This window comes from Pristiophorus japonicus, chromosome 6, assembly GCF_044704955.1.
Source record: "Pristiophorus japonicus isolate sPriJap1 chromosome 6, sPriJap1.hap1, whole genome shotgun sequence".
Classification (NCBI taxonomy): domain Eukaryota; kingdom Metazoa; phylum Chordata; class Chondrichthyes; family Pristiophoridae; genus Pristiophorus; species Pristiophorus japonicus.
Genome location: NC_091982.1, coordinates 5138347 through 5159707, shown reverse-complemented (window position 1 = coordinate 5159707; position 21361 = coordinate 5138347). Strand labels below are relative to the sequence as shown.

Genomic DNA, 21361 nt, shown 5'->3' with positions numbered 1-21361 from the left:
GAATTGCTTCTGTTTTGGACTCTGTTGGGCGGATTCCATCAGTGGCAATCCTTCTGCCCAAAAATTCAACCTCTGGTACGAGAAACAGACACTTGGATTTCTTGACTCGTAGGCCTACCCGATCCAACCGCTTTAGTACTTCCTCCAAATTACGGAGATGGGAGTCGGTGTCCCTGCCCGTGATAAGTATGTCGTCTTGAAATACAACCGTCCCCGGGATGGACTTGAGCAGACTCTCCATGTTGCGCTGGAATATGGCAGCTGCCGACCTGATGCTGAATGGACATCGATTATACATGAAAAGGCCTCGATGTGTGTTGATGGTGGTGAGTAGCTTGGATTCCTCGGTCAATTTTTGCATCATATACGCAGATGTGAGGTCTAATTTTGAGGAAAGTTTACCTCCAGCCAATGTGGCAAATAAGTCCTCCACCCTGGGCAGCGGGTACTGGTCCTGTAGGGAGACTCTGTTTATGATAGATTTGTAGTCCCCACAGATTCATACGAATCCATCAGGCTTCATGACTGGGACGATGGAACTTGCCCAGTCGCTAAATTCCACAGGTGATATAATGCCTTCCCGCAGAAGCCTGTCTAGTTCGTGTTCAATCTTTACCCTCATCACATAGGGTACAGCTCTGGCCTTGTGATGGACCGGTCTAGCATCCTGTGTGATGTAGATTTTGACTTTGGCCCCTTTGAAAGTGCCCACACCTGGCTGAAAGAAATGTTCAAATCGCTTTATAACTGTTGAGCAGGAGGTCCGTTCCTCTAATGACATGGCATGGACATCATCCCATTTCCAGTTTAGTTTTGCCAGCCAGCTTCTCCCCAGCAGTGCTGGGGGATCTCCGGGGACAATCCACAGGGGAAGTCGGTTCACTGTCCCTTTGTGTGTGATAGAGAGCATGGCGCTGTTGAGGACTGGTACGATTTCTTTGGTATAGGTCCTTAGTTTGGTGTCGACCTTTGTAAGTTTTGGTCTGTCTCTTTTATGCGGCCACAGTTGTTCAAATTGTTGAGCGCCCATGAGAGATTGACTCGCTCTCGTATCCAGCTCCATGTTGACAGATATCCCGTTGAGTAGGACCCTCATCATTATAGGAGGCGTCCTGTTGTAGGAGCAGCGGCCATTGATCGTGTTGACCCACTGTACATCGGTGTCCCGGGTACTGTCCCCACCGTCTTCTGGTCCGCTTTCCGACCCATCCGATTCGTATACCAGCCGAGCTGCCGGTTTTTTGCACATGCGGGCCAGATGCCCTGTATATTCACAGTTCCTGCAAACAGCCTGCTGAAATCGACATCCCCTTGACGAGTGCCCACCCCCACACCTCCAGCACAGACTGCTTGCAAAGAATGAGCTGCGTCTGGCTGATCCCTCTTGAGCTTCTCTCAGTTTGTAATTGATTGCTCGTATTGTGGGTTGATGAGGTGTGAACGGCCGTTCCTGTGGCCCTTGATGGCTTCTGTTGCCACTGCTTGCTATCGAAAACCTGTTCTCCCAGTTTTGTCTGTGTGTGGGGGTAGCAGCTTGTCTAATGCTGTGAACTCCTTGTTCCATTATTTCGTTAGTTGCCATACCTGCATTGTAAATCAACCTCGTTTCTTCTTCCCCTACCAAGAATGTCTGCTGCCTCTAAGGTCAGGTTATTGGTCTCTATGAGCTTTCGGAATATGCCTGCATGGCCTATTCCTTCAATGAAAAAGTCTCTCAGCATTTCTCTCCTCAGTTCATCGGAGAACTCACATAAACTAGCCAACCTCCGAAGTTCCGCCACAAAGTCGGGTATGCTCTGGCCCACACAGCGTCTGTAGTTGTAGAACCTGTGTCTGGCATTGTGTAGGCTGCTCGCTGGCTTCAGGTGGTCTCTTACCAGTGTGCTCAATTCTTCAAACGACTTGCTTGCTGGTTTCTCGGGTGCCAACAGATCCTTCATTAAAGCGTATGTTTTCGAGCCACAGCTGGTCAAGAGATGGGCTCTTTTCTTGTCTGCCTTATCGTCGCCCAACCAGTCTTTGGTTACAAAGCTTTGCTGGAGCCTTTCTATAAAGTCCTCCCAATTGTGTCCCGCATTGTATTTCTCATCTGATCCGTTGTTCGCCATTCTGTGGATTCTGTAATCCCGTAACCCGTCGCCACTGTAAAGTCCTGTCCCCTCAGTACAGATTCACACAAGGCATGTAGTGAAGTCAAGGTCACTCTGGACCTGCACCTTTATTTCCAGCTCTGGAATGCTGCACTTGCCTGAGACCTGTCCTTATATACCTGTCTCTTGCAAGTGCACCCCTGGTGGTAAGGTATGCTGGTGGTTACAGGTCATATCTTATTACAATCATGTATAGCATGTTAGGATACAGTTATATATAATAATGTAAGATACATGACAGCTTATGCATCCAGGAGTCTGTCTAAGGCAGAGAGAGCCTACAGTATGATTGAGAAAGAAGCGTTAGCGTGTGTCTATGAGGTAAAGAAAATGCATCAATATCTGTTTGGGCTAAAATTCGAATTGGAAACTGATCATAAGCCACTTATATCCCTGTTTTCCGAGAGTAAAGAGATAAATACCAATGCATCGGCCCGCATCCAGAGATGGGTGCTCACGTTGTCCGCATACAACTATGCCATCCGCCACAGGCCAGGCACAGAAAACTGCGCCGATGCTCTCAGTAGGCTGCCATTGCCCACCACGGGAGTGGAAATGGCGCAGCCCGCAGATCTAGCCATGGTTATGGAAGCATTTGAGAGTGAGCAATCACCCGTCACTGCCCGGCAGATCAAAACCTGGACGAGCCAGGACCCCTTATTATCTCTAGTCAAAAATTGTCTGCTTCACGGGAACTGGTCCAGTGTCACAGTGGAAATGCAGGAAGAGATAAAGCCGTTTCAGCAGTGCAAAGATGAAATATCTATACAGACAGACTGCCTTCTGTGGGGCAATCGAGTCGTGATCCCCAAGGCAGAGACACCTTCATCAGTGACCTCCATAGTACACAACTGGGCATCGTAATGATGAAAGCGATAGCCAGATCCCATGTGTGGTGGCCCGGTATCGATGTGGACTCAGAGTCCTGCATGCACAGATGTAATACATGCTCGCAGTTAAGCAATGCACCCAGGGAGGCGCCGCTAAGTTTATGGCCTTGGCCCTCCAAACTGTGGTCTAGGGTACATGTCAACTATGCAGGTCTGTTCTCGGGTAAAATGTTCTTTGTGGTTGTAGACGCGTACTCCAAATGGATTGAAAGTGATATAATGTCGGCTAGCACGTCCGCTGCCACCACTGAAAGCCTGCGGGCCATATTTGCCACACACGGCCTGCCCGATGTCCTGGTGAGCGACAACGGGCCATGTTTTACCAATGCTGAGTTCAAAGAATTCATGACCCGCAATGGGATCAGGCATGTCACATCTGCCCCGTTTAAACCAGCGTCCAAAGGTCAGGCAGAGAGAGCAGTGCAAACCATCAAGCAGGGCTTGAAGAGGGTAATGGAAGGCTTACTGCAGATTCGCCTATCCCGAGTCCTGCTTAGCTACCGCATGAGACTCCATTCGCTCACTGGGATCCCACCTGCTGAACTGCTCATGAAAAGAGCACTTAAGACAAGGCTCTCATTAGTTCACTCTGACCTACATGAACAGGTAGAGAGCAGGCGGCTTCAACAAAGTACTTACCATGATAGTGCAAATGTGTCACGCGAGATTGAAATCAATGATCCTGTATTTGTATTGAATTATGGACAAGGTCACAAGTGGCTCCCCAGCATTGTCGTGGCCAAAGAGGGGAGCAGGGTGTTTCGGGTCAAACTTTCAGATGCACTCATTCACCGGAAACACTTGGACCAAATTAAACTCAGATTCATAGAAACACACAAACATAGAAAATAGGTGCACAAGGAGGCCATTCGGCCTTTCGAGCCTGCACCACCATTCAATAAGATCATGGCTGATCATTCACCTCTGTACGCCTTTCCTGCTTTATCTCCATACCCCTTGATCCCTTTAGCCATAAGGGCCATATCTAACTCCCTCTTAAATATATCCAATAAACTGGCATCAACGACTCTCGTTGGGAATTCCACAGGTTAACAACTTTCTGAGTGAAGAAGTTTCTCCTCATCTCAGTCCTAAATGGCTTACCCCTTATCCTTAGACTGTGTCCTCTGGTTCTGGACGTGCCCAACATCGGGAACATTCTTCCTGCATCTAACCTGTCCAGTCCCGTCAGAATTTTATATGTTTCTATGAGATCCCCTCTCATCCTTCTAAACTCCAGTGAATACAGGCCCAGTCGAACCAGTCTCTCCGCATTTGACAGTCCTGGCATCCCGGGAATCAGTCTGGTGAACCTTCGCTGCACTCCCTCAACAGCAAGAACGTTCTTCCTCAGATTAGGAGACCAAATCTGAACACAATATTCCAGGTGAGGCCTCACTAAGGCCCTATACAACTGCAGTAAGACTTCCCTGCTCCTATACTCAAATGGCCTGGCTATGAAGACCAACATGCCAGTTGCCTTCTTCACCGCCTGCTGTACCTGCATGCCAACTTTCAATGACTGATGTACTTTGGCACCCAGGTCTCGTTGCACCTCCCTTTTTCCTAATCTGCCGCCATTCAGATTATATTCTGTCTTCGTGTTTTTGCCCCAAAGTGGATAACCTCACATTTATCCACATTATACCGCATCTGCCATGCATTTGCCCACTCACTTAAGCTGTCCAAATCACCCTGCAGCCTCTTAGCATTCTCCTCACAGCTCACACCGCCACCCAGTTTAGTGTCATCTGCAAACTTGGAGATATTACATTCAATTCCTTCATCTAAAAGATTAATGTATATTGTAAAGAGCTGGGGTCCCAGCACTGAGCCCTGCGGCACCCCACTAGTCACTGCCTGCCATTCTGAAAAGGACCCGTTTATCCCGACTCTCTGCTTCCTGTCTGCCAACCAGTTCTCTATCCACGTCAATACATTGCCCCCAATACCATGTGCTTTAATTTTGCACACCAATCTCTTGTGTGGGACCTTGTGAAAAGTTTTTTGAAAGTCCAAATACACCACATCCACTGGTTCTCCCTTGTCCACTCTACTCGTTACATCCTCAAAAAATTCCAGAAGATTTGTCAAGCATGATTTCCCTTTCATAAATCCATGCTGACTTGGACCGATCCTGTTACTGCTTTCCAAATGCGCTGCTATCTTTAATAATTGATTCCAACATTTTCCCCACAACTGATGTCAGGCTAACTGGTCTATAATTATCCATTTTCTCTCTCCCTCCTTTTTTAAAAAGTGGTGTTACATTAGCTACACTCCAGTCCATAGGAACTGATCCAGAATCGATAGACTGTTGGAAAATGATCACCAATGCATCCATGAATTCTAGGACCACTTCCTGAAGTACTCTGGGTCGCAGACTATCAGGCCCTGGGGATTTATCGGCCTTCAGTCCCATCAATTTCCCTAACACAATTTCCCGCCTCATAAGGATTTCCTTCACTTCCTCCTTCTCACAAGACCCTCGGTCCCCTAGTATTTCCGGAAGGTTATTTGTGTCTTCCTTCGTGAAGACAGAACCAAAGTATTTGTTCAACTGGTCTGCCATTTCTTTGTTCCCTATTATAAATTCACCTGAATCTGACTGCAAGGGACCTACATTTATCTTCACCAATCTTTTTCTCTTCACATATCTATAGAAGCTTTTGCAGTCAGTTTTTATGTTCCCGGCAAGCTTCCTCTCCTACTCTATTTTCCCCCTCCTAATTAAACCCTTTGTCCTCCTCTGCTGAATTCTAAATTTCTCCCAGTCCTCAGGTTTGCTGCTTTTTCTGGCCAATTTATATGCCTCTTCCTTGAATTTAACACTATCCTTAATTTCCCTTGTTAGCCACGATTGAGCCACCTTCCCCGTTTTATTTTTACTCCAGATAGGGATGTACAATTGTTGAAGTTCATCCATGTGATCTTTAATTGTTTGCCATTGCCTGTCCACCATCAACACTTTAAGTATCATTTGCCAGTCTATTCTAGCCAATTCACGTCTCATACCATCGAAGTTACCTTTCCTTAAGTTCAGGACCCTAGTCTCAGAATTAACTGTGTCACTCTCCAGCTTAATAAAGATTCTACCATATTATGGCCACTCTTCCCCAAGGGGCCTCGCACAACAAGATTGCTAATTAGTCCTTTCTCATTACACGTCACCCAGTCTAGGATGGCCAGCCCTCTAGTTGGTTCCTCGACATATTGGTCTAGAAAACCATCCCTAATACACTCCAGGAAATCCTCCTCCACCCTATTGCTACCAGTTTGGTTAGCCCAATATATATGTAGATTAACATGGCCCATGATTACTGCTGTACCTTTATTGCATGCATCCCTTATTTCTTGTTTGATGCTGTCCCCAACCTCACTACTACTGTTTGGTGGTCTGTACACAACTCCCACTAGCATTTTCTGCCCTTTGGTATTCCACAGCTCTACCCATACAGATTCCACATCATCCATCCTTCCTTACTATTGCGTTAATTTCCTCTTTAACCAGCAACACTACCCCACCTCCTTTTCCTTTCTGTTTATCCTTCCTGAATGTTCAATACTCCTGGATGTTGAGTTCCCAGCCTTGGTCACCCTGGAGCCATGTCTTCGTGATGCCAATTATATCATATTCATTAATTGCTATCTGTGCAGTTCATTCGTCCACCTTATTATGAATACTCCTCGCATTGAGGCACAGAGCCTTCAGGCTTGTCTTTTTAACACACTTTTCCCCTTTATAATTTTGCTGTAATGTGGCCTTTTTTGATTTTTGCCTTCGGTTTCACTGCCCTCCACTTTTACTTTTCTTCTTTCTATCTTTTGTTTCTGCCCCCATTCTACTTCCCTCTGTCTCCATGCATAGGTTCCCATCCCCCTGCCATATTAGCTTAACCCCTCCCCAACAGCATTAGAAAACACTCCCCCTAGGATATTGGTTCTGGTCCTGCCCAGGTGCAGACTGTCTGGTTTGTACTGGTCCCACCTCCCCCAGAACCAGTTCTAATGTCCCAGGAATTTGAATCCCTTTTTCATTATTGTTGCCGAATTAAGTTAATCTAGGGGTTAAGTCATGGAATGGAGAGCTTGGACACCTATCATGCTCCTCATGTGCTATGTGGGAACTCAGGGACGCTTCCAGTGTCCCTGACAACTACATGTGCGGGAAGTGTATCCTGCTGCAGCTCCTGACAGACCGCACTGTGGCACTGGAGCTGCGGGTGGATTCACTCTGGAGCATCTGCGATGCTGAGGATGCCATGGATAGCACATTTAGTGAGTTGGTCATACCGCAGGTAAAGGTTACACAGACAGATAGGGCATGAGTGACTGACAGGAAGAGCAGTAGAAGGAAGGTAGTGCAGAGGTCCCCTGCGGTCATCCCCCTCCAAAACAGATACACCATTTTGGGTACTGCTGGGAGGGATGACTCACCAGGGGAGGGCAGCAGCAGCCAAGTCCATGGCACCATGGGTGGCTCTGCTGCACAGGAGGGAAGGAAAAAGAGTGGGAGAGCTATAATGGTAGGGGATTCTATTGTAAGGGGAATCGATAGACATTTCTGCGCTGCAATCGAGACTCCAGGATGGTATGTTGCCCTCCCTTGTGCAAGGGTCAAGGATGTCTTGGGCGGTTGCAGGACATTTTGGAGGAGAAGGATGAACAGCCAGTTGTCGTGGTGCATATAGGTACCAACAATATAGGTAAAAAACGGGATGAGGTCATACAAGGTGAATTTAGGGAGCCAGGAGTTAAATTAAAAAATAGGACCTCAAAGGTAGTAATCTCAGGATTGCTACCAGTGCCACGTGCTAGTCAGAGTAGTAATCACAGGATAGCTCAGAAGAATATGTGGCTTGAGGAGTATCCTGAGCAACCCACTTTGGATCCTACCTTCTTTGACCCCCCCAACATACACACCAGTGGCAACCGGTACTGCGGTTGGCCACGAAGCAGAACCCATCATTCACAGCAGCCCCGCAGGATCCACCACACCAGGCAGCCCAGCAAGGCCAGCTGCACAGCAGCCCAGCGAGGTTCCAACATCTGATTCACCAATACCAGCTTTCACACCGAGACGATCAACCAGGGCAAGAAGGGCCCCAGATCGACTCACCTTGTAAATAGTTACACTGTTGACTTTGGTGGGGGAGTGTTGTTATATATGTAAAGTTGTATTTACTCTATACAGCCACCAGAGGGCTCATCCCCCTGGAGTCCCAAGAGATCCCACAATCCCTTGGGAGCACAGGTATTTAAGGAGGCTTCACAGGTTGGAGAGGCACTCTGGAGACCTGCAATAAAAGCCACACTTTACTTTGTGCTCACAGTGTTCAGTCTGACTCTTTCTCCATAATAACAGTTATCAAAAACATTTGGAAATAAGTTTTATTTATGCATCGAACCTTTACATTTTTTTCCACAATCAAAACCATATTTTTCCTGCCGTCTTCAGGCGAAGCAGGTTTAGAGTGCGGAATCTCATGATAAGTTGGGGCCAAAATTCCCTTTTTCCCTGGTTGGGGGCGGTAACCTCTCTGGGGATGGACATTCTGCACCCGGTGCAGAAGTCCCACCCTGGGAGCAAAATTGCGGTTACCGCCCCTCACAGGAAGTGGATTACAATGTCACGCGCTCCACTTCCTTTCGGAAGGGACGCTTTCCGGGTGCAGCGCAGAGTGCTACATGGCCTCTCCATGTAGTGCTGACTCATTTCAACGCCCTTCCCCTTCTGTTAAAGGGCAGGGCCGCTGCGAGCTCTGCAGCCCCTTTGATGGGCAACCAGGGCTAAAGGGTGCCGTTGCCCGCAGCCTGGCACTGAAAAGGAGTGCCGGGCCGCACAATCACAACCCGGACTCTGCAACGTCGTTGGACAGCAGCCCAGGCGGCAAGGGGGGAAATAGAAAAATGGCGGCGCGCTGCGCAACACACCTCCCCTTTACCTTTCACCCCACAATGCGGGTTCGCCCTGGTTCGCGACCGTGGCGGCCTCTTGGGGTGCTGGCCAATTTCTGCCGCGGGGCGAAAAGGGATCAGCGCGCACAGCGATGATGTCATTGCCAGGGGCGCAGCGGCCCACGGTGCGACCAGCAGGGGCGCAGTGCGGCTGCATTTGTGCTTCCGCTAACTCCCGCACAATTTTGCTAGAGACGGTAGCGCCCATCCGCCCCTCCGCCCCCCACCGAGGCGCTAACGGGAGGCATAGAACAGGGGAATTTCTGCCGCTATAAGTCCACACTTACCTGTTGCGTTTCTCTGTGATGCCAGTAGGTGATGCTCTGATAGGAATTCCCAGTTTAATTGTAAAATTGAAGTAGTGAAATGCATCCCTTTCAGACCAGGTGGCATCTGATCCCCTGGCATCACTTCTTGCTTGTCGCTCCATTTGTTTCTATAAATATGTATTGGATATTTAATGTCCTCTACACCAAAATATTTAAAAATGTACCTCTTTCTACACGTCATCATTCTAAAATTTAATTTTTTTTTAGAAGCATGAATTGTTGGTTCTCCATCCATTCAGCTCTCCCCCACATGGAATAGATTTCCGCCTTCACTCTCGGCTTGAATCTGCAAGGCGGATTGTCTGCTGTTTATCGAACTCACCTGATTTTCATTCTACTGACTTCAATGGAATGACAATCAGGTGGGTTCCACAAAGCGTAGGTGGTCCGGCCTGCCAGGTCACTGTGAAGGCGGAATTCTTGATGTGATTGACTTCCTCACAGGCCTACTCCCAGTGCCTCATGCCCGTCACAGCCCTGGTCCCTCTCCCTCTTCCCTCAGGCTTACAGAAGGATTAAAACAAAATTGTCAGCTTCACTGGGTGTCGAGCAGTCTCCCACCCGCTCCTGACGGCCACTTGTTGCTTTGCTGCTCACACATCTGCTTGGGGCACCCCACTCCTGCTTTTCCCGCTCCCAGCAAGCCTGGCTCCCAGCCCAATCTTGCACCTGGTTCTTCTGTGAAATCCTTCCCGAACACTTTCTCTACTCCTGAACTGTCATTGGCTCTAGATTCTCTTTAGAAAGGAACAAAGAAGAAAGACATGCATTTATAAAGTGCATTTCATGACCTTGTGACCTCTCAAAGCGCTTTACAGCCAATGAAGTACCTTTGAAATGTAGTCACTGCTGCAATTTGCACACAGCAAGGTCTCACAAACAGCAATGTAATAATGCCCTGATCATCTGTCTTAGTGATGTTGGCTGAGGGATAACTCGTGGCTAGGACACCAGAGAGAACCCCCCTCGCTCTTCTTCTAAATACTGATCTTTTACGTCCACCTGAGGAAGCAGATGGGACCTCAGCTTCACGTTTCATTTGAAGGACAGCACATCCGACAAGCCCCAATGCCTCTTCCACATGGATTTTCTGAATAAACACAAACCAGAACTGTAGGAAATATGATTGTTATTAGTTAGAGTGACACTCTGACATCAAAGTAAGTTGGAAATAAACAGGCCGATCTACAGTCGTGAGAAGTTGACCTTGACTGCAGCGTCTCGCTGCAGGATAGCATTCTCACTAACTCTGCTAGCTTTATCTCGCATGCCTCCATTCTGAATCAATTACAGATGGCAAATGATCTGTTTGGAAAGAGCCAATCTACTTTCATAGATTATATTTGAGTTTATCTCAGACTATTATTTTTCAAAGCTAAATCAAACTGTCCCTTGCTTTTTTGTCAGCCACTTCTTTTCCTCCATGTATCCTTTGAAAAGGCCCATACATTTTTGCCCTCCAAACAGCCAGTTACCTTTAAGTGGCTGCATTGCTTTCGATGTTGCCTGCAGCCCTCTAAGGGATGATCACCTGCACAATTCCTGCCACACACTTTGCCCGCCCGTGGAGAGGTGTGGGGTAAAAGGCCGAGCCGAGTCCAGGAGCTCACTGTGCTTGGCTACTTAGGGTTCACCTCAGAAAATCATATAGGGTCAGCCAGGCACAATGTTGATAAACACGATGTTCGCAGTTGCTTCAGCATTGGGACCGGAAGATTTTCCTATATTATTTTGTCACATCTGGCACCAAATGCAATAATTAACATTTGCAAAATAAAGCTTTCATTTTGGTTGTGTGTTTTATCGATATTTTGATAGTTGAAATTCAATTTTCAAAGTCGTTGTATTTCTCTTTGTACACCATAGCTCCAAATATACTGTTTTATATGCTCTTCCTCTCCCTGTATTCTCACTGTGCTAAAAGTATCCTACTTCCAACAAGAAAAAGCCCAACCATCTCCCCAAAGCTTCAGTAGCATCGCCATGATCATATTAGAAACATAGAAACATAGAAAATAGATGCAGGAGTAGGCCATTCGGCCATTCGGCCCTTCGAGCCTGCACCGCCATTCAATGAGTTCATGGCTGAACATGCAACTTCAGTACCCCATTCCTGCTTTCTCACCATACCCCTTGATCCCCCGAGTAGTAAGGACTACATCTAACTGAATGGTGGTGCAGGCTCGAAGGACCGAATGGCCTACTCCTGCACCTACTTTCTATGTTCCTATGTTTGCTATCAACATCTAGGATGGGGGGGGGGGGGCGGTGGCTATCATTAACCAGAAGCTTAATGAGACTATCCACATTGACACTGTGGCTATGGGAGCAGGACGTAGGTTCGATACTATGCAATGAGTGGTTTACCTTCTGACCTCTCAAAGCGTCTCCACCACTGACAAAGCTCAAGTTAGAAGTCTGATGGAATAGTCACCACTCACCTAGATGGATGCAGCCACAACACCTCAAAACCATCCAGGACAGAGTGATTTGCCTGGTTGCACCACTGTCACTGGACTCCTATCTACCCCCACCGTCACTGGTGCACTGTGGCTGCAGTATGTACCATCTACAGGATGCACTGCAGCAGCTCATCAATATTCTTCCCTGTGATCTCTGTGAAGGACAAGAGCAGCAATATCATGGGGACAGCATTCCTCCATGTTCCCCTCCAAAGTCACACACCATCCTGACTTGGACATATATCACTCTTCCATTATCACTTCTAGTTCAAAATCCTGAAATGCAATAGAGACTGCCGATTTCTGAAGGAGTTTGGACCATCTGAAGGCAGCTGCATTTATCTTGATTGTGTTTCTTTCTATTTGTTATTTTCTCTCTAATCTCAAAAGACACACATGAAATTTAAAGGAACAGTTGAGTCACAGAGTTATGCTCAGCAGGCTGTCTTCATGTTGCTGTGATTTAAACAAAAAAATATGTGCTCTGTTTGGCTGATCTGCTGTCAGAAATTTGTCAGAAAGTGGATAAATTCACATTTCTCTATATGTCGTGACACATTGGAAAGCTGGATGTGCTGACTCAGCTAATGGAAATGTGTGCAATGTTCAGGGTCAATATGTGTGGAGGGAACAAAACAATTATGGGGCATTTTTGATGCCTAGTCTATGGTTATTTTACAGCTGCTGGAAAAAAAAAATATAATCAAAAAATGTCTTGCTTTTATACATGACCTTGATGGAGAAAGTCCCTTTTTTGTAGGGGTTCTAATTGTGAGGCTTGTTCTTGGGCAGGAGCCCTGCTCGAGCAACTGCTTTTTTTAATAGAGTGTTGTGGGTGTGAGAAAGTTCTACAATTTTTAATTCCATAATTCTAAACATCGAGGTGAAACTGTTCTGTTTCGAATGTTTCCCGATTCCTTGCTTCATGCATCCAGAGTCTGTTTTAATAATTTCTCGATTGAAGCTAACTGACCAGGTGCTTTCTCTTACTCACATCCTGCACTGCTGTTCACATTCTTCCAGCTGCTAATATATATAAAATCCGATCTTTACAGATGGGCCAAAAAGGAGGAAATCTTTTCGTCGAAAAAAGGATTCCCTTTCCAAAGAAAAAAAAGATAAAGGTAAGGAGAGTTTTCCTATTTTCACTCAATTTTGTTCAGGTGTCCAAACACGTAACTAAAGCTTTCTATTTAGGGCCGTCTGGGTCGATTACAAACTCTGTTTAAATTGGACCCTGGAGGAAGTAGGGCTGATTTGGATGAAATGGCCTGTTTTATCCAAATAAACCCTACTCTTTGAGATGAGCACAGGTGGGATCTTTATTCTCCACTAACAGAAGCAAACCAGATATCAAATTGAGCAGCTAAGTGATAATTTTAACCATGGATTACGGAACATTTTATACCAGAGAGGTTACAACATAGAAACAAGCCATTCAGCCCAACCAGGCTGTGTTGATGTTGCCCTCCATGCAAGCAAATAGATCTAATCATATTTACCTGCCCTGGTCCAATACCCTTATACCCTTTTATCCCTTTTTCCTTCATCCATCTATCCAACCTAAGCTTAAATGTTAACATAGTTTCTGCCTCAACCACTAACCGTGGAAATGAATTCTACAGCCTCATGACTCTCACTGGTGTCAGCTGTGGCTCAGTGGTAGCACTCTTGCCTCTGAGTTAAAAGGTTGTGGGTTCAAGCCCAGCCTCAGGAACCTGAGGACAAAATCTAGGCTGACACTCCAGTGAAGTACTGCATTGTTGGAGGTGTCATCTTTCAGATGGGATGTTAAGAACATAAGAAATAGGAGCAGTCATAGGCCATTTGACCCCTCTAGCCTGCTCTGCCATTCAATGAGATCATGGCTGATTGTCTACCTCAACTCCACTTGCCTGCACTATTCCTTGGTTCCCTTAATATCCAAAAATTTATTGAGCCCTGTCTTGAATATGCTCAACGACTGAGCTTCCACAGTCCTCTGGGGTAGAGAATTCTATACCTGCATGTTAACTTTCAGTGATTGGTGTACAAGGACACCCAGGCCCCTCTGAACATCAACATTTCCCAATCTCCCACCATTTAAAAAATACTCTGCTTTTCTATTTTTTTTAACCAAAGTGGATAACTTCACATTTCTCCACATTATATTCCATTTGCCACGTTCTTGCCCACTCACTTAGCTGTCTATATCCCCTTGAAGCCTCTTTGCATCCTCCTCACAATTTACATTCCCACCTAGCTTTGTATCATCAGCAAACTTGGATATATTACTTTTGGTCCCCTCATCCACATCATTGATATAGATTGTGAATAGTTGAGGCCCAAGCACTAATCCTTGCGGTACCCCACTAGTTACAGTCTGCCAACCTGAAAATGACCCATTTATTCCTACTCTCTGTATCCTGTCCATTAACCGACCCTCAATCCATGCTAGTTTATTACCCCCAATCCCTTGAGCCCTAATTTTGTTCAATAACCTCTTGTGACACCTTATCGAAAACCTTCTGAAAATCCAAATACACCACATCCACTGGTTCCTCCTTTTCTATTTTGCTAGTTACTACTACAACATGATTTCTCTTTCATAATTCGTGTTGACATCCTTATTATTTTCTAAGTGCCCTGTTACCACATCCTTAATAATAGATTCTAGCACTTTCCCTACTACTAATGTCAGGCTAACTGTTCTGTTGTTCCCCGTTTTCTCTCTCCCTCCTTTGTTAAATGTTAAACCGAGGTCCTGTCTGCTCTCCCAGGTGGATGTAAAAGATCGCATGGCACTATTTCAAAGAAGAGCAGGGGAGTTCTCCCCAGCGTCCTGGTCAATATTTATTCCTCAACCGGATTATCTGATCATATCACTGCTGTTTGTGGGATCTTGATGTGTACAAATTGGCTACTGCATTTGCTACATTGCAACAGTAACTACACTTCAAAACTGCTTCATTGGCTGTAAAAATACTTTGGGATAACCTGAGGTTGTGGAAGGCGCTATATTAATGCAAGTCTTTCTTTCTCTGTGTAAATATTTTTCTCTTGTTCTCTTTTATAAACCTTTTACAGTTAAGCTTGTATCAATGGCTACCAGGAATGTTCAATCCTGTTAGACGATTATGTAAAAAGATATCCCACTCATCGTCTGCAATTTTAGAAATGCAAGACAAACATTCATATTTAGAGTAGTTATTTGAAAAATGGGGTTATTTTTGTTCGAATAACACAGCTTATGGGGCGATATGACAGAAATGTTTGAAGCTATGAAAGGATGGGACAGTGTAGATAGAACCAGATGGTTTCTAGTAGTTGAGGGATCGGAAACTGTGTGCCCTCCTCTCACCATTCCTTGATCAAATCCTTTTACTGTGGTTTCTATCCTGCCCATGACAAACCAACAATATCATTTGTGACTTGAATTGCAGTGCATTATCTTTCTTCAGTCTCTTCTTCATAGATTTGATTCCCATCCATTCCTAGTCCATTGTGTTTTGTCCTTGGTGCACCTCTGTGCCACTGCTCACATATGTTCCATTCCGACTGATCCTAATTCAGACAGTGTACTTCCTGCAATCGTTTCTCTTGCCATGCTCACATGGTTCCAACATGGCCCTCTACTATTCCTCTTCTATATGCTGTCCCTCAATTATGTTGTCTGGAAGTTTTTGTGTGATATCGATGATACCCAGCTTCAACGTCATCTTCAATTTTCTGATTGTTGCTGTATGCAACTCCTTGTCCAACATCAAGTTGTGCATAAACTAAAATTTTCTGCGACTCAGAATTGGCAAGAATAAGACCATCATGTTTGCCTCTCACCAGAAACCTTAGCTCCTTGACCGGTTCCTTTTCCATACTGCTTGCTCAAACTGAACATGACAGTGTGCAACCTCAGTTCTCTGTTAGACCTTAAGCTGATCTTCAAACCACATCTAGTCCATCACCAATATGACCGTCTGTGCCACCTCTAGTCTCAACTTCTCTAACGCTTTCCCCAATAGCCTGCATAAACTCCAACTCATCCAGTGCTTTTTAAAAAGGTGTGCTGGTTGTGAGACTCCCTCTTCAAAAGGTGTCCTTGCTGGGTAAATTGCACTGCCCAGTACAGAACTGAAGAGACCAGGGGGCCGCAATTGCCCTCCGCCCTGTTTGGGAAGGATAATTCAAGTTAAATGGTGAATTACCGCCAGTATAGATGGGGCAGGGAATAGAGGGACATTGGGCACTTTTGACCGTAAAAATGAGTGGGGCGGTGTTGGGGGTGGCAGAGTGGTGCAAGAGAGTCGGGAGCGATGGGAGTCGAGCGGTGTCATCAGCGACACGCTGAGCAGGTCAGCGCGATGTCGACCTGCCGCATTGCGCTGGCGCGTAGCAACGTTCCTCCCCTTCACTTAAAGGGGACGCTGCAAGGCCTAGCGAAGCTTCCTTGGCACCCAATGAGCCATCAGGGAAGGCTCCGGCCGGGCCAGCGGCCCAGCGCCAAAGAGGAGTGCCAGGCTGCCTGTTGGTGGCCCGGCCGAACCAGCAGCCGCCATTGTCGGGCCAAGCGCAGAGTTGGCCAACAAATAAAACAAATTGGCCGCTGCGGCGATGCGCCCTCCCCTTTAAGGGCGGATGATCCGCCCAGTCACTGGCAGCTACCCGTCGCGTGAAGCTGTTGGGGGCACCGACCAGCGGCGGCTGCGCTCCCGCAGGGCAATTTCCCCCGCAGGGCAGAAAAGGGGCCTCTGCCAGTCGGCAAGGTGTTGGCGCGTGGCTGACAACGTGTCAGAGTGCCGGGTGGGCGAAAACACGGGACGTGGCAGAAATTCCGGATGGGTCGCGCCATCTGCCTGCCCCCAGTCGGAAAGGCATTCCCACCCCATTACCGCGGTAACAGGCCTTAAAAAGGAGGCAATTTTGGCACCCTGAGCCCCCAGACAGAATCTTTCATGTGTCTTGAATCAGATAAATCCAGTTAACGTGATAATGGCCGAAGGAGGAAGAGGAGAAGAAAACATCAGCTATAATCCCCACTCCTGATCACTATTTAGCGAGCCCCTACTGTGATGTTCTCCTGGCCAAATAGTCTGCAAGGTTATTTTATTGACACACACTTGGACAAAGCACTTGAGAAAGACTGGAACTCATGGGGTGGTACCCCTGCATGAGTCATCATCTTCAGGAGCGAAGGAATAAAACTGGGGAAAAAAAGGGCTGCCCCTTCAAAAAATCCCTGATCGGGAGTCTGTTTCTCCAAGTAACACGTACATGCAGGATACATTTCTGGTCGCAATGAACTAAACCAGCTCTTCAAGTTCTTAGGGGGCTGAAATTGATGGCCTTGCCACCCACTGCCGCCAACTGCTGCCCACTGCCGTCGAGTTGTGCCCAGTGCCAGTTTCAATTTGGTCTGGAGTGGGCGGGGAGGGGAGAAGCACCAGGAACCGCCCGCTGACGTCAGGTGGACGGCCAAGTGGCACAACTGACCTCCCACCTGCCGAGATGCCAGATTGGTGCAGGCGGGAGTCGGCGCCAGAACAGGGACGGACCGCTGCGAGGAGGCTGGTCTATCCCCGACGGTGAGTATGAAGAGCGGAAAAAACAGTAGTAAACAATTTACATTTTTTTTTCTGTACAGCGACTTACCTTGATGGGGGGTCCCCTGAAGGTCTTCCGATGTTTTTTTTTTTTTTTTAAAGCTTTTTATTTGCAGCTCTTTGACCCTCCCTGGGGCCCGACCCCATCCTCGGCGGCACTCGGGTGGTAAATGCCTTTTCTGTCGAGAATGGGAGCTCCCGCCGGCTGCCGCCCAGATTGACGGCGTAAGTCCCTCTTTTGCCGCCCAGAGTACCGTCAGGTATCTCAGCAGCCATCCACGGTCCTTTGCACGGCACTTGGATGTCCCTTGCCCTTCACCAATTTCAGCCCCTTATTAGTGTTGTTCATCCTCACTTGTGAAAATATCATCCAAGGTAATATAAGTCCCTCGTGCTTTGCAGCGCAGTCTGATTTATCGGGGAATCTTGGTTGGCACTATTAGACGAGAAGTAACTGTTTTATTAATTATTCAAAACATGTATAGCAGCTGCAATCAATGAAGATTTTTCCAGTTGAATATAAAGACTTATATTGCCCTTCAAATTACCTGGTTGCAAATTTGTGATGTACGTTGTGTAAGATTCTCATCATGCATTGTAAATGTCTCAGGTAACCTTTTCACTGAAATGCCTTCAATTAAATGTAATCCCCCCCATGAAATTTTCAATAAAATAATACATTAGCGGTCAACAGTGACGTGCATACAACCTTAATGTTCCAGCCGTACACCTCATAAATCAATATTATAAACAGATTTTTGCTGGAGTTCCCTCTTCTTTCCTCCTTTTTATATTACAAAAGGAAAGAGAACATTCCATTCTTCTGACTATTACCAATACTCCAGGAAATAGCAGACCAAGGCTAAATGAAGCCCTAGAAGTTCTCCAAGCCAACAACTGTTCTTTCAGCCCCTTCACGGTCAATAAATAAATAGTCTGTGTCCTATTGAAAAGAGCATAGGGTGTGAGTTGAATATGTTTTTCAGATTCTGTGCTTCTGTTCTGCTATTAATACTGCAGCAAATGCCAATGTTGCTTATTGGCTGCGCGCCTATTTGTGTTGGGGGGGGGGGGGGGGGGGTAATCGAGCTTCAGAGAAAGCGGAGAACACCCCTTAAAGGGGAGGTGCACTCTTGCTGCAGACAGCAGGGAAACTTCAGAAGTGAAAAAAATGGCTGCTGAGGTTCAGAGAGGGGACCCAGGTTTTCTGATGCAGTGTTGGAGGCCCTGGTCCAGTTGGTGGACAGGAGGAGGGAGATCCCATTTCCACCGGTGGGCAGAAAATCCTCCCGGCAACCCCTCTGCCACCAACGGGAAGAGATCGCTAAGTAGGTTAATTCCAGGAGCTTGGCTCCAGGACATAGCTGCAATGCCCGAAAGTGACTGTGGCTCCATGGCAGAGACACCTGTTGTTCTCTCTCAGAATGACAGTGTGTCTGCGTCTCTGCCACCCACTTTGCCAGTGCCCATGTTAGTGCCAGTTGGGTCAGACTGCCATGGTCCATGCCGAGATGCTCGAGGTCAAAAGGGGCAGCCAGTTGGCCGAGTGATTGGACCATGTGCTTGTCCGTGCACACCTGAGGCCTGTGCCAAATTCGGCAAGGCAATATTTATTAATGAGGGCATTAAAGGTCAACCACGTAGTGTGGGAATAGAGTCACATGTAGGCCCGACCGGGTCATTTGGCAGGTCTCTGGTGAACCAGGTGGAGTTTTACTACAATCTGGTAGCTTTCATGGCCATCCTACCTTATGCCATCCCATAATATATTACACTTATTAAATAACAAAGAAATGGCTTTTTAAAGCCCACCTTTTTGTCCTTTTTCCTTCCCTAATATTTCATACCTCCCCATCAAGTAAGTGTTACTCCCAGTATGATGTACTAACACCTTCAACAGGGAAAGTGACAATCACACAAATGTAACATGTTATTAATACTTGTATTGTATCATTGATATATGCAAACTACCACTTACAAAATGTATTAAATGCTTTGTTCACATTACGGAAAAAATATTCCACAGGTTTTATGTATATATTCATTAAATCTATAAATGTTTTTACTATACAATTTATATATTTCACGTGCATTCACTTTTACTTGGATTTCATTTTTGAAGCCTCTACAATTATATGTAAACCTTCTAATATGATATTTTATCCCAATTTGCAATTGCTTACATTTTGTTTTTTAATTTCTACATTACTGCAGCATGACACATTCTCCAGTGTACCATCAAACAACATATTGTCTGACTTTTCACATGCAACACCATGGGCAATCAACTAGTTATATATTAAATTCAATATATAGAGGCACATATTTAACATAAGAACATAAGAATTAGGAGCAGGAGTAGGCCATACGACCCCTCGAGCCTGCTCACCATTCAGTGAGATCATGGCTGATCTTCGACCTCAACTCCACTATCCTGCCCTATCCCCATATCCCTTGATGCCTCTAGAATCCAAAAATCTATCTATCTCAGCCTTGATTATATTCAACAATTGAGCATCCACAGCTGTATGGGACAGAGAATTCCAAAGATTCACAAACCTCTGAGTGTAGAAATTCCTCCTCATCTCAGTCTTAAAAGGCCGACCCCTTATCCTGAGACTATGACCCCTAGTTCTAGGCTCTCTATCCGGGGGAAACAATCTCTTAGCATCTAACCTGTCAATCCCATCAGAATGTTGAATATTTCAATGAGATCAACTCTCATTATTCTAAAATCCAGACAGTATAGGCTCAATCTACTCAAACTCTCCTCATAGGACAACCCTTTACTCCCAGGAATCCCAGTAAACCTTCATTGCACTGCCTCTGTGATATATTCTTTACAACATCACAAACACATTACTACAAGATGTCTCCAACAGGAACTTATCAGATGACCTGTGATGGTGGTTTCTTGCTTACCGATTGACAGGTTGTACACTTACTGACGCTGTACTCTATATCTTAATCTAAACCTGGCAACCATAAGTAACTGCGTGCAAAAATCTTGGTTAAGCACATTCCCAGGTGCTGGTCATGAAGATTTCCTAACAATTTGGACCTGAAGTTATTTGGGATAACTACTCTTGCACCCCACATGACACAATCTTTATCCATTGATAATTTGTTCGTATAAATGAAGTATGGATGAATATCTTTCTCTGAATCTCCCTTATCCAGAACTCCCTTATTCGAAACCACCCCTCATCCAGAACCATTCCCGGCCACTCCGATATGAACAAATTGAAGTCCTTCCTCGCTGTCAACTCCCGCAATCGCTGGTTTGACCCCGCGATCCACCGCTCCTCTCCATGATCTCTCTGCCGCACTCCCAGCCTCAAGCCAGCCAGCCAGCCCCGATATCCCCTTGCTCAGTATCTGTACCATCCAATTTAACGTGATCACCCCTTGTCCGGAAAAATCCCTTCTTCAGAACAGGCCAGGTCCCAAGGGTTCCGGATAAGGAAGGTTCAACCTGTACCTGGGTTGTCCAGCCATTTGCTATGTAATCATTCACCTTTGACATAACTGGGTCACGTTTGGTTGCTCAACCAATCTCTTCAGCTGTGACTGGCAGTTCATCAATGTATGAAAAATAGAACACTTCTTCCCTATTGGGTATAACTTGTGATGGGGATAGCAACCTAGACATAGCATCAGCATTACCATCTGACTTAGATACAACAATAATGGGTGTAGCCCAATTATTTAGATCTACCGTAGCGATAATGTTCTCAGTTTCTAGTCTTTTGAGTTCTTGCTCAACTTTCTCCTCGCGTGCATATGGTACGGCATGTGGTCATACCATACGCACTGGTCTAGCGTCCTTCTACACTCTGACACTCACCTTGAAGTCTTGGTTCGGACTGACTGTTTTGCAGAACACTTTTGAATACTGCTTGATGACATCATCCTTCGATGCAAATCTCGTTTCAACACAAAAAATCTCATTCCATCCCAGCTTCAGTAATCCCAACCAATTTCTACCTATTAAGC

General features: G+C 46.1%; 1 protein-coding gene across 1 annotated transcript in view; it reads left to right on the top strand.

Moving 5' to 3' along the window:
- The window catches only part of LOC139265084 (rho GTPase-activating protein 6-like), a 202526-nt gene that overhangs the window by 86277 nt on the left and 94888 nt on the right, over nucleotides 1–21361 (top strand). Inside the window, exon 3 of the mRNA XM_070881975.1 lies at nucleotides 12845–12913. Coding sequence (XP_070738076.1) covers nucleotides 12845–12913 — 69 coding nt within the window. The remainder of the gene's footprint in view (nucleotides 1–12844; nucleotides 12914–21361) is intronic.